Consider the following 13,239-nt stretch of genomic DNA (forward strand, 5'->3'; position numbering starts at 1 on the left):
ACACACACACACACACATATATATAATGCAAGTTAATTACATCCACTCAATTAACACCATGTCAGCCTTCTATCACTTCCAAGTCAATTGGACAGCAGCAAGAGCCTCTTTCAGTCTGCACACTTGCAGGCTGGCTGTTGTATGAATTTTAATAAGCAGTTGTATATTGTATGACCTGCTGATGTTTCGTTAATGAAGTGGCTGCACCTTCATACAAACCGAGATCTACCCCTAAACTATGTTGATATTTTATTAGGACATTGTGCTTCTACATGCAGTAAAATTGCTTTGGGAGTCTGATTTATCAGTGCCTTTTAGAATAGGCTTTGTAAGCCAACTGATCAAGAGAAAGAGGCTCAGTAGCCCAGTAGCTTTATTATATCACCAACAATGTAGGTTATTTGTAAATGTCAAGAATATATATACATATATGGAGATATATGGATGTGGGTGGGGCTGTGGCCTAAACCACAGAGCCTAGGGCTTGCCGATCAGAAGGTCGCCAATTCAAATCCCCGCGACGGGGTGAGCTCCCATTGCTCGGTCCCTGCTTCTGCCAACCTAGCAGTTTGAAAGCACGTCAAAGTGCAAGTAGATAAATAGGTACCGCTCTGGCGGGAAGGTAAACGGCATTTCCGTGCGCTGCTCTGGTTCGCCAGAAGCGGCTTAGTCATGCTGCTCACATGACCCGGAAGCTGTATGCCGGCTCCCTCAGCCAATAAAGCGAGATGAGCTCCGCAGCCCCAGAGTCATCCGCGACTGGACCTAATGATCAGGGGTCCCTTTACCTTTATGGAGATATACTGCATGAAATCTAATACTGCTTCCCCACACACTGCCTGTGCTGATGAACTTTTGATCAATTGGAGGCATCCGCTGAGGGGAAGGAGTTTCCTTTGACTCTTGCAGGCCTCTGAAAATCTGTTCTAGAGATTTGGGAGACCCTCCAGTACAGCATGAAAGGTGGTGCAGGGGAAAGGGGGAAAAGGATATTGCCTCTCTTCCTCTTCCATTAGCAGACTCCTCTACTGGGTCAAAAGCCATTTTGTGACTTTTGATCAGCAGCACTGAATTTCTTCCAGAGTTTGGATGAACAATGAGCCATGGTTAAGGGATAGAGAGTGTATTTCAGGATCCTGCATGGACTGCCTCTGCCTCTGCCATCTTTTGTGCTAATTCTTGCATCTTCTCCTTTATCCTCATTCAGCATCACATATGACTGTTGCAAAACATTTTCATCAGGTTTTGGTGTTGTGTGCAACTGCGGCTAATGTGCTGAGCCTGGTGCATTCATGACAACACCCTCTTCAGTTTGAGATTGTAATTTAATTACTACATTCAGAATTACCCAGGTTAATTTTATCCAGGGCTAACAGGAGATGCTTGAAACTTAAAACCTAGGCAGAGAGGTGTTACGTCTGAATTGGGCCAGAGTCTTTTCCAGAGATTAAATGTTTTGGAGAAGTTTGATATTTTCTATCCAGGGTTGGCTCTGAGCAGGGTTCAGATGAGTTTATGTATTCATGGAACAAGATTCTCTCCCTCCACTTTATGTGCTGCCACAACCCCTAAATCTGCTCTGGAGCATTGGGAGAATTTCCAGCGCAGGTTGATGGGGTACACAATGAGAAGAGAGGGAGGGAAAGCCCTATGGGGAAAGGGATTATTGGGTTGTTTTTGTTTTTATTATGTATTTTATGTTTTTATTTTGTGATTTTATCTTGTAACTGCCCTGAGACCTGCAAGTACAGGGCGGTATACAAATTTAATAAATAATGAAAATAAATATTAATAATATTGCTCAAGCAGACCTCTTTTTCCACACATATACCCTACTTCGGGCTAGACCTAATTCCAGCCTCTGGTTCTACAGAACATCCATTTATAGCTTTCTTCATTTGTAAGTATTTTGTGGAGAAAAATTACTTTGGCATTAATTAGTTCTGGTTAAAACATTCCTCTCTTGCAGGGATGAGTGGATCTGTAGCCTAGCAAATGTCATTGTGTTACAACTTCCATCATCCCTGACTAACCAATAGCCATGCTGACTGGAGCTGATGGCAGTTGGAGTTCAGGGAGAAGTGGGCACAGATTTTTCTATCCTTGCTCTATTGCCTTTCCATCTGAGGCAATTCCAGGAGACTGGAATAGTGTGGTAGATCGATGGGAGTCGTGACCTACGAATTATATTTTCTACTGTGCTGTTTTAGATTTTGAAACCCTAGGTGAGGAACATTACGCAAAGAGAAACATAGAAAGAATTGTAACGTTTAATGGTAATGTTGAAGCTAAGAAATGTGTAGATAGGATAGAGGGTGCGAAAGATTGTCGGGAAAGTTGAGGGAGGTCTAAACAGAGAAGAGAGATGAGATGTAATGGGATACAAATAAGTTTTTCTTTTTTGTGTTGCTAAAATTCAATAAAAATATATGAAAAAAAAAAAAAGATTTTGAAACCCTAGAGATACGTCTTTGGAATGAGAGACTTTTCACAATTAAAGGCTAATATCTCTTGAAGCAGAAGTCGTTTCCACTTGTGGTTGGCATTAAGAAGGTTATGTTCCTCTGAATTGCAGGTGTATCCACCTACCTGTTCATTACATCACAAAACCAGGCTTATCCCCCCCCCACATGGACCGTGAAGTTAATAGATACAAGTAGAGATAATGATTTGAACAATCACAAATAAAGGAAAGTTGGTTACCCATTTTTCATCCATCCATGGAGATAGTGGGGAAAGCGATGCAGAGATTCTAAAGGCCCAACTTTCTCTGGGACTGTCTCTTCCCTCTCTGAGGGAAACTCTTCCTCTGCCTCCTCTTCTCCTGTCTCTGATGGCATGACCTGTTTCTCTTTTGCTGCCTCATGGGTGGCTCAGAACCCCACAAATCACTGCCCCCTTCCCTTGGATCATCCTCCTGCTCCCCTTGCCTCCTCTTTCTGCCCTTCAGATACCTGCCTGTCTTTGGCATTCAGGGGCAGTAAGTCTAATATTTTACCAATGAAAATCAGAGTTTGATTGTGTCCGTGCTGTTTTCCCAACAAAATGATAAATATGACCTAGTAAGTATTGATAGAATGCTTGGACTTTTATTATTTTTGACTCAGACGCCTTCTTCTGAGGGAGCTATTGTTTTGGCTACAGTTGGCTGTCTATATCTTGTTAAACCTCATTCCCCATCTTTGAAATTATGCTCTGCAATAGATGGATGGATGGATGGGAAGACAGGCAGACATATCAGAGCACAAGAATTTCAGAGACTGGGAGTGAACAGATCTGGAATTAAAATTGTGTATGTTTGTGTGTGTAATTACTGAGACTTATGGTAAAACATATGGATTCAGTTTCCCCTTCAAATGTATCCCATATTCTTCAGATGGAATTCAATATCCTTTGTTTTCCAAGTTTTTGTGATCTTTCCTTCTTCTAAACTATAACACACATTTCAAGGCATGTCAAAATACTCTGGCTCTAAATTACATCATTAAATTAATCTAATCCAGCATTTGAACATACAGTATGAAAACCACGATATTAATGTAAGATTTAAATATATACCAAATTCTGCCCCGCAAGGTAATTCCCTCACCTTTAAAATTGATCATCAACCAATTAATTGGCCTAAAGCCATTACGTTGAAGACCAGAGTAACTTGGAATGAATAAAGTCCTTTCCCATAAGGCTCTTAGGTAGGATGTTAAAAAAGCATTCTTAATATCACGTTCTCTTTCTCTCATTCTGGATTCATGAATACAAAATAAATTCCATGTGCTAGCTCTTTAATGAAAGTTAGTAACAATGCAATCCGTACATGCCTATTCAAGAAGTCCCATTAAGTTCAATGTTCAATGTGTATATAGGATTGCTTCCTAAATGGGCCAACAGAAAGAGTACACATTCAGTTAAAGAAATGGAATTTTCCTCATGTTATCCTCCGAACAACCCTGTCAGGTAGGCATGGCTGACAGAGATATGCCCAAGGCAATTCAGTGAACTTCATCGCTGCACGGGGATCCAGTACTGCGCAACTTTTAAAACAGATAGGCTCAATTTTGTCACATCCCAACAAGGACCAAGTAGGACATTATTCTAGTGTAGCATTTCAGTAGCATTTAAAAGGACAAAGGGATATTCATGAGCTATCTGGTAAAAGAATCCTCATTTCTTGGAATGAATGGCTATGCAAGATTGGGTTTTCGAGTATTGTTATGTTCTCTGTTCCAAGGGTATGCAGTTCAAATCTCTCTGAGGTCTACTTTTACATTAAAATTAATTCAAATGGTCTGCATGGCTATGTTAGCTGTGGGGAATTTTTTTTTTAAAAAAATTTTGGTAGTCACACTGTCAGCACAATGTTTTCTTTTTCACGTATTCTTAGCAAATCTCTCCACTGCCTTTCTGTTACCTTTTCCTCTTTTTCTAACCTGAAGCAATATTTCTGGGTTAACGGAGTCTGTAAGAAGCGTATGTAACCTGAAGCGTATGTAACCCAAGGTACCACTGTATACTGCCTCCGGATGTGGAGGTTCAACTGCACCTCCTGTTGCTTCTTTTGCCACTGAATTAATTTAGTCATTTTTTATGCATTGCACCTAATTTCCTTTTGTCTTTCTTGATTTCTCTATCAGTCGGTTTTGCTTGGTGACCCTGAGTTCTAATAAAATGGGTGCGGGGAGAATATCTCTCCAGTTCATTCTGAAGTGGTACAATCTCATAAGAGGACTGTACCACATTTGTTTTAGCATGTTTGAATCTGTTCTTAGGGTGAAGAGTCACAAATGTTTTGGGGGATATAAACACCAATTAAAACAAAATATATGCCATAATATTTACACAAGCACAAGTCATAAGCTGTCTCCTATGTATGCCATCTAGTTTGTTGTGGGAACTCTGTAGGCATATTTGTGGAGGTGACGTATCCTTTCTGTAAAAGAATGACGGCAGTCCAGCAATGGAAATATACCGTAAGGTCTGAAATTGAGGGGAAACCAGCAAACAATATTGTCCAGAACAATATTGTAAATACAATGAAGTTCATCAAAAGTTTCTGGTTTCTCTAGACCCTTTATTATCTGCATTCACAGAGATATATTATTTAGTGTTTTCTGTCTGGAAAGCTATCAGCAGCAAAAGTAAACTCTACTATATATTAAGTGGCCATTACTGGACTCCTGAGACTTTGTTTTTGAAAGCATCCCTTGTAAAACCTGACCTTTTGCAGAGAAAGAAGCTGGGAGCCAATTACTTGGAAAAGGATTGTTATTTTCACACAGCCTTTGTGGCTACCCTCCTGAGAGGTTCAGATTTGCGACAAGAGACAAAAGCTAATTTAATTTGAGATATAAGGTGTGTTGATTTCAGTACACTGCTGGCACGGTTTCAGTCACAGCACTGTCTCCCCTCTTACCCTTTGAAGTTTAGGCAGTTGGTGCCATTTTCTTTCTTCTTACAAGTGCTACAGTCAGATGTGGAACATCCTAGGATGTCTCTGATATCGAAACACCAGGACCGTCAATTAGGCAACAAATGCTTTTGATGATTAAGGGATGGGGGCAAAAATAGCCATTTCCAAAATTCTGAGGCTTTAGCTGTCAACAACTGATAAATGTAACATTGCAGGGACATACCAAGGTCAAGAATCTGTCTTTGTTTCCTAGGAATCCGCTAAATTAATCTGATGGGGAGCGTTACACAAAGGAAACTTTCCACTTTGGGTGAGGCGGCTGGAAGAATTGAATTTAGTTACCTAGAGGAAAGGTTAGGCTCATGATAATAGTAATTGTAATAATAATAATAATAATAATAAGAGTTTGGATTTGATATCCCACTTTATCACTACCCTAGGGAGTCTCAAAGCGGCTAACATTCTCCTTTCCCTTCCTCCCCCACAACAAACACTCTGTGAGGTGAGTGGGGCTGAGAGACTTCAGAGAAGTGTGACTGGCCCAAGGGCACCCAGCAGCTGCATGTGGAGGAGCGGAGATGCGAACCCGGTTCCCCAGATTACGAGTCTACCACTCTTAACCACTACACCATGCTGCCTCAGTAAGTAGTTCAATGAAATATGAGCGGTGGTGGGGTACAACCGTGTTTGTGTGTTTCTTTCTGTGCACATTCTCCTTCCTAGACTCACCACCTCAGTTATCCATCAAGTGTTCTTTTGTGTGAAACCAAAACGGCCTGGTTTATGCTGGTTAGTTTATTCCAGCCTCTTCATTGGATGTGAAGCATCAAAACAAAGCAAGGATTGTTTCTTCTTGCAAACACTGCGGCAACACTTTCTCTCTGCAACTTATCTCTCCCTCTCTCATGCTCACTTTCCCTCGATCTAAAGGGGTGTCCTGGATCTGCGCTGGAGTTTCCCACTTCTGCTCCATCTAATGAGACTGCCATCTGATCTCCGCTCTTTGTTACCGGTGCCCCTGATTCAGCATAATAATTTCTCCATAGTGGGAGGCTAAGGAAGGGGCAGAGGAAGGGTGTGTGCGGTGGGGGCAGGCTTCCCTGGGTGTCACCACTGAGGGGGGTGACAAAATGCCGGGCGGCACTCACTGCGGGGCCTGCAGCGTGCCCGAGCCAAGCGTCTCTCCTGGGAGTGATGCAGTGGTTTGGGCGTCCACAGGCTCCACACTGCCCCAAATGGTTTGCCTGCTGCCTCCCCCTCAGCTATAGGGTGGCTGAGTGGGAGGAGGCTTGGAGGCCCCATGGAGCTGGCCCCGCCCCTGGGCGCAGGGCACACACACCGTCCCAGGCACCCAATCAGCTTGCTCCGCCACTGGCTAGGGATGAATGACACAAGAGGATGACCAAGCTGCCAGCACTTGATGTTAGGGTGGGAGTGTTAGTTTCTGTTTGCCACTGAGCAGCTGCTTAGAGTCACAGGACTCTGTTTACATTCCAGACACATTCCATACTGTTGGAAGTCTCACGGGACGAGAGACGGATGTGACGTTACTGGTTTCCTGTTCCTTTGTTCAGTTGCTCTCTGCTTTCATAGAGGATGTATTTTTCTTTGCTGTCTGCGTAGAAGATAATAAAACTCTTTAACCATGTAGCTCATACTCTCTCATCCTTCCGCATGCTGCTGGAAACTCTGCTGAATGGGGGAACGTGCTCAGAGGCTCAGGTTGTTAATTATAGTCGGGAGGGCGATTCCGGAAAATGAGCTTTATCAGCTTGGCTGAGCGGAGATCGTGACAGGGAGATGGGGAGGGGAGCGTGGGGGGGGGCAAGAGAGAGCATTTGTTTGGGGCCTTTAAAGTTTCACTGGCGACTTTTTATGAGTAATAAGCTGAATGATGCTTTAATGTTTGAGTCGGCCATTTATGTTGTGTCATAGTGTGTGCCCTTTAAGTTGTGCGATGGATTGCATCAGCATGAGGTGGCCACATAGAAAGCAGGTCATCCCAAACTAATATTGGCATGCTTTTTAACAGCTTGCGCATAAATATGCAAAGGTGTCTTTCAGTGGAGTAGCGTTAGTTTGGTGAGAATCGAATACAGCCATACCTTGGAAGTGGAACAGAATCTGTTCCAGCAGTCCGTTCGAATTCCTAAACATTTGAAAACCAAAGCCCGACTTCTGATTGGCTGCAGGCAGGGGCAGAGGAAGGGGGTGCAGTGGGTGTGGTCCGCCCTGGGTGTCACCACTGAGGGGGTGTCTAAATGCTGGGCGGCACTCACCACAGCGCCTGCAGTGCGCCCAAGCTACGTGTCCCAAGCCACAGTGGCTTGAGCGCCTGCAGGCTCCACGCTGCCCAAACCGCTGCCTCCCCCCCCCAGCTGTAGGCTGGCTGAGTGGGAGGAGGCAGGCAGAATCCAGAGGCCCCATGGTGTGTCCCGCCCCTATGGGTGGCTTGCCCTGCCCTTGCCCGCCCCTTTGGTCGGCTCACCCCGCCCCTATGGGCAGCTCACCCCACCCCTGGGCACATTGCCCCAGGCGCCCAAGCGGTTTCCTCCTCCGCTGGCTGCAGGAAGCTCCTGCAGCTTGTTCATCAGGTTTCGATCATTCGGGAGCCGATTTGTTCAGGAGCCAAGGCGTTCGAGATCCAAGGTATGGCTGTACAGTGGTGCCTCGCAAGACGAAATTAATCCGTTCCGTGAGGCTCTTCGTATAGTGGTTTTTTCGTCTTGCGAAGCAAGCCCATTGACAGCTTAGCGGATTAGCGCTACAGCTGTCAAGCAGCTTCCAGCGATTAGCTGTTAAGCGGCTTATCAGCGGAGCAGCTGATAAGCGGCTTAGCGGCTTAAGAAAAGGGCGGAAAAAACGGAAAAAACCCGCGGGGGGGATGCAAGATTTTTTTCGTCTTGCGAAGCAACCCCATAGGGGAATTCGTTTTGCGAAGCGCCTCCAAAACGGAAAACCCTTTCGTCTAGCGGGTTTTTCGTCTTGCGAGGCGTTCGTCTTGCGGGGCACCACTGTACAGTGGTACCTTGGTTTACGAACTTGATCCATTCCAGAAGTCCGTTCTTAAACCAAAGTGTTCTTCAACCAAGGCGTGCTTTCCCATATCAGCGGGGTGCTCAATTTACAAATGGAACACACTCAACACGAAGTGGAACATGTTCTTATTCCAAGGCAAAGTTCACAAACCAAAACACCTACTTCCGGGTTTGCAACGTTCTGTATCCAAGTTGTTCATTAACTAAGCTGTTCTTAAACCAAGGTACCACTGTATACCCCTCCAGAGTTCATGCTAAATGCATGACTTCTGCTAAATGAGCCACCATAACTGCTAGAGGGCTCTGAAAATGTGTGCCGTGGGCTTTTTAGATTCTTCTACCCGTGTACTATCTGAAACCAAAGTGGCACATTGGTTGCCAGATGTGAGGTGTATTGGCATAATTTTCAGCTCTCCTACCCCACTATTTAGTGTTTGAAAGCCCAGGATCCAAATAGTATGTTTTGCAGCACAATCGTGTACACCAGGGGGTGCCTAACCTTTTTGAGAGCCAGTGTGGTGTAGTGGTTAAGAGCAGTAGTCACATAATCTGGGGAACTGGGTTCGAGTCTCCACTCCTCCACCTGCAGCTGCTGGGTGACCTTGGGCAAGTCACATTTCTTTGAAGTCTCTCAGCCCCACTCACCTCACAGAGTGTTTGTTGTGGGGGAAGAAGGGAAAGGAGATTGTTAGCTGCTTTGAGACTCCTGAAGGGGAGTGAAAGGCGGGATATCAAATCCAAACTCCTCCTCCTCCTCTTCTTCTTCTTCTTCTTCTTCTTCTTCTTCTTCTTCTTCCCCTCCAGATGTTTGTGAATGCCACCTTCTTCTCTTTTGTCCCTGACCATTGACCATCTTGGCTGGGACTGAGGAGAGTTTGAGTCAACCACATTTGAATGGGTCACAGGTGTCCCCTTCACAGAGCTACAATTTCCTGCACCAACAACAAACGGCAGTTCCCAGCATTCTTCAGGGGGAACTGTGCATTCAATGTATGCTGGGTATGCAGCCTTGTGTTATGCAAGGCTTGCCTTCCTCTGACAGTTAATGATGGCAAAATATTGCAGCTGATTTACATGCATAGGAGTTCCTACCTAGCTTTGATTTCCTGAGGGTATTTCTCCCACTTCCTCCTGCTGCCAGCTGTTTTTTCCAGTTCTTTTACCTAGGCCAGACTACAAAGGGATTAGAGACACAATTACATCCCTGAATGTAAACAACAAATATTGCATAGTTCAAAAACACTGCTGTTAGCTGGTAAATAATAAATTGCACCCCACCTAGGAAAGATCTGACAGTGATTCACAGAATGCTGGCTTCGTTGCTCATAAAAGCCTCTTTCCCTGTTTTGAGAAAGCTGACATATTTATGGTGGGACTGTAGGATACAGTTTGTAATTCACTGTTAATAATTATTTACAACAAATTTCCCTCCTTCTGAAGCCGGCAGAGAGCTGTCAAATGGGAAGATTTCGCAATTTATATGGGGCTGTGTGCATTAGGCAAGCCCAGGAGTATATTAACTTATGGCTGCCTGGAATCCATTTGACAGCAAATAGATCATGAGAAGCAAAATAGTGTCAGAAACAGGAGGGGGAAGAAAATGTTTCCATTTTAGAAACAATTTTAAGCATCAGACAAAGAAAAAAAATCATGTCATTCAGCGGAGCATTAGATTTTCCTTGGTTTTGAAGGAAACCCCAGTGAATTTTGTACCTAAATAGTTCAGTTTTGGAGTGTGAATTTTGAAACGTTTCTGCATTTTATAATTGAAATATGCTGTACTCCAAACCATGGGAGAATCACATGGAGCTGTATGTAGAGTCCTGAAATCCCATGAAAGGTGACTGACAAAGAGCACCTGAGCTTCTATATGCGTGATGCAGAAGCAAAAAAATAAGCTAATGCTATTCTAGGCTGTATCAACAGAAGTATACAGTGGTACCTCAGGTTAAGTACTTAATTCGTTCCGGAGGCCCGTACTAAACCTGAAACTGTTCTTAACCTGAAGCACCACTTTAGCTAATGGGGCCTCCTGCTGCTGCTGCGCCGCTGGAGCACGATTTCTGTTCTCATCCTGAAGCAAAGTTCTTAACCTGAAGCACTATTTCTGGGTTAGCGGAATCTGTAACCTGAAGCGTATGTAACCTGAAGCGTATGTAACCCGAGGTACCACTATACTGTCCAGATCAAGGGAAGTAATAGTACCACTTCATTCTGCCTTCATCTAACCACACCTGGAATACTGTGTCCAAATTTGGACAGCACAATTTAAGGATGTTGACAAGCTAGAACATGTGCAGAAGAGGGCGACCAAGATGATCAAGGTTCTGGAAACAAAACCTTACAAGGAGCTCTTGAAGGAGCTGGGTATGTTTAGCCTGGAAAAGATGAGACTGAGAAATATGACAGCTAAGTATCTCAAGGGCTGTTGCCTGGGAAATGGAACAAGCTTGTTTTCTCTTACTCTGGAGGGTAGGACTTGAACCAATGGCTTCAAGTTACAAGAAATGAAATTCTGACTAAACATCAGGAAAATACTTTCTGATATTAAGAGCTGTTTGATAGTGGAACTGTCTTCCTTGGGAGGTTGTGGGCTCTCCTTCCTTGGGGGTTTTTAAATAGAGGTTGGATGGCTATCTGTCATGTGTGCTTTAGCTGAGATTCTTGCATTGCTGTGAGCTGGACTGCATGACCCTCAGTGTGCCTCCAACTCTACAATTCTATGATTCTCTGTGATAAAAGTCATGCAGCCTTTCTAAATCTTGATTTGTTCTCATGGCCCCTTCCAGTTCTGCAATTCTATGAAAAGTAAACGTGGTTCAAATTTTCAAAAGATAAGACGCATACTGAACATAACTGCCCTTTGAGCATGGCTGGTTCCAGTCTTGTGGACCCATGGCTTAGAATGGTCTTCCCTACCCTGGTGCCCACCAGTTGTTTTGAATGAAAACTCCTATTATATCTCACCAGTAGCTGTACCGGCTAAAGGTAAAGGTACCCCTGACCATTAGGTCCAGTGGCGGACGACTCTGGGGTTGTGGCACTAATCTCGCTCTATAGGCCGAGGGAGTCGGCGTTTGTCTGCAGACAGTTTCCGGGTCATGTGGCCAGCATGACTAAGCCGCTTCTGGCGAACCAGAGTAGTGCACCAAAATGGCGTTTATCTTCCTGTCGGAGCAGTACCTATTTATCTAGGTTGGCAGGAGCTGGGACAGAGCAGTGGGAGCTCACCCCGTCGTGGGGATTCGAACCGCCGACCTTCTGATTGGCAAGCCCTAGGCTCTGTGGCTTAGACCACAGTGCCACCTGCGTCCTCAGCCATACCGGCTAAGGGTGGGCTAACTGAAGTAGGAAGCCAACTACATTTGGATGAGTAATTTTGAGATGAGCAATGACAAAAATGAAGAATTGAATGGAAGCTTATCCAAATATTGCAATCCAGCAAGGGGGGGGGCATGCACAGGAACGGTGGTTTATGAATGTACAACTGGGAACTGACGCAACAAGAAGTGTTGGATCAGGGCCAAACTGGACTGGTCTGGGTTGTGTGGTCATGTATATTTTCAACACAATCTTCTGTGGACAGAAGACATGAAATTAGCTCATTTGCCTAGACATATAGGTGATCTTTTTTTCACAGCTATGGTTCTGCCAGTCTTGAAGATTATATGGCTGTATTTCTTTTTCTTTTTATTCAGACTCCCTCTTGTGGCAGAACATGATTAACAACCCAGTTCTAACCAAAAGAAAAAAATTCCTTCCAGTAGCACCTTAGAGCCCAACTAAGTTTGTTATTGGTATGAGCTTTCGTCAAAATTTGAAACAAGGTTCATTTTAAGAAATCTGCAACATTGGCCTGATGACATCTCTTCTTTTAAAAACTTCATTCCCAAATCTGCACTTTGGTTGCAGGGGCGCTCTGTTCCCCCAAAATTGAAGCCTCTTGTTTTGTACTCAAGAAAATACAGCAATCTCCCACACCCCAGGCAGAGTTATCATGAACAGGGTGTAAGTAATAGGACCCAACTGGAAATTGTACGGTTGTCACTAATCACACAACCTTCCATTCTCACATCTCGTCATGAATTGTCATGAAATTGTCAGCATTTGTTACCTTGTTCGTTTAAAGTTGTTGTAGTTGTGTAAACATCATCATCAACAACAACAACAACAAGTGTGCTGCTTAAGACCTCTGTGATGAGGATTACACATGTGCCTTTCTTTGGGGGGGGGGAATCACTGAAGAATATGGGAGGGTGGCAGACAAATTGTTTATCATGGGCTACGTCAGAGGTGGAGAATCTGTGATCCTTCCGATGATGTTGGACACCACCATGAGAGAACTCATCATGCTGTACTGAATAATCATCAATCAATCAATCTTTATTGCTGTCAAAGACCTGACAACAGTTTAATAAGTAGAGTCAGGTAGGGGAGCAAGTCATAAAGTCCAGTGCAGTTTATACTGGAACGCCCTTCTGTCAGATGTCAAAGAAATAAACACCAATCTGACTTTTAGAAGACATCTGAAGGCAGCCCCATATAGGCAAGTTTTTAATGTTTGATGTTTTGATTTGTTGAAAGCCACCCAGTTAGATGGGTGGCATATCAATAAATTGTTGTTGTTGTTGCTGCTGCTGCTGCAATAACCTGAGTCAAATGTTGTCTTTTACCCCAGTCTTCAGATTCTGAAACACACACACGTCACACAAATACTAACGTATTCAAACCCAGGGCAGGCTGGTGACGTAATAGTCACTTTAATGTTGGTTAAGTATGTGATCTGTGGTCCTGGAT

At 44.1% G+C, this 13,239-nt stretch overlaps 1 protein-coding gene and 2 long non-coding RNA genes across 4 annotated transcripts in view; all 3 read left to right on the top strand.

The window, feature by feature from the left end:
- The window catches only part of KIAA1958, a 73,227-nt gene extending 60,651 nt beyond the window's left edge, over positions 1–12,576 (top strand). Inside the window, exon 4 of one of the 2 annotated variants that reach the window (XM_081894083.1) lies at positions 12,141–12,576. In XM_081894083.1, coding sequence (XP_081750209.1) covers positions 12,141–12,164 — 24 coding nt within the window. In that variant the 3' untranslated portion in view covers positions 12,165–12,576. Of the gene's footprint in view, positions 1–5,657; positions 5,760–12,140 lie in introns of those variants that run through there. The other variant, XM_081894084.1, reaches the window with a different exon arrangement.
- On the top strand, positions 23–2,516 carry LOC309360435. Its single transcript, XR_014164146.1, has 2 exons — positions 23–2,225; positions 2,462–2,516. It is a non-coding gene; the product is annotated as an uncharacterized lncRNA (long non-coding RNA).
- LOC309360471 lies at positions 8,435–10,340 on the top strand. Its single transcript, XR_014164181.1, has 2 exons — positions 8,435–8,955; positions 9,247–10,340. It is a non-coding gene; the product is annotated as an uncharacterized lncRNA (long non-coding RNA).
- Positions 12,577–13,239: the final 663 nt, after the last annotated feature.

This window comes from Podarcis melisellensis, assembly GCF_964234715.1.
Source record: "Podarcis melisellensis genome assembly, chromosome: 17".
Lineage (NCBI taxonomy): Eukaryota > Metazoa > Chordata > Lepidosauria > Squamata > Lacertidae > Podarcis > Podarcis melisellensis.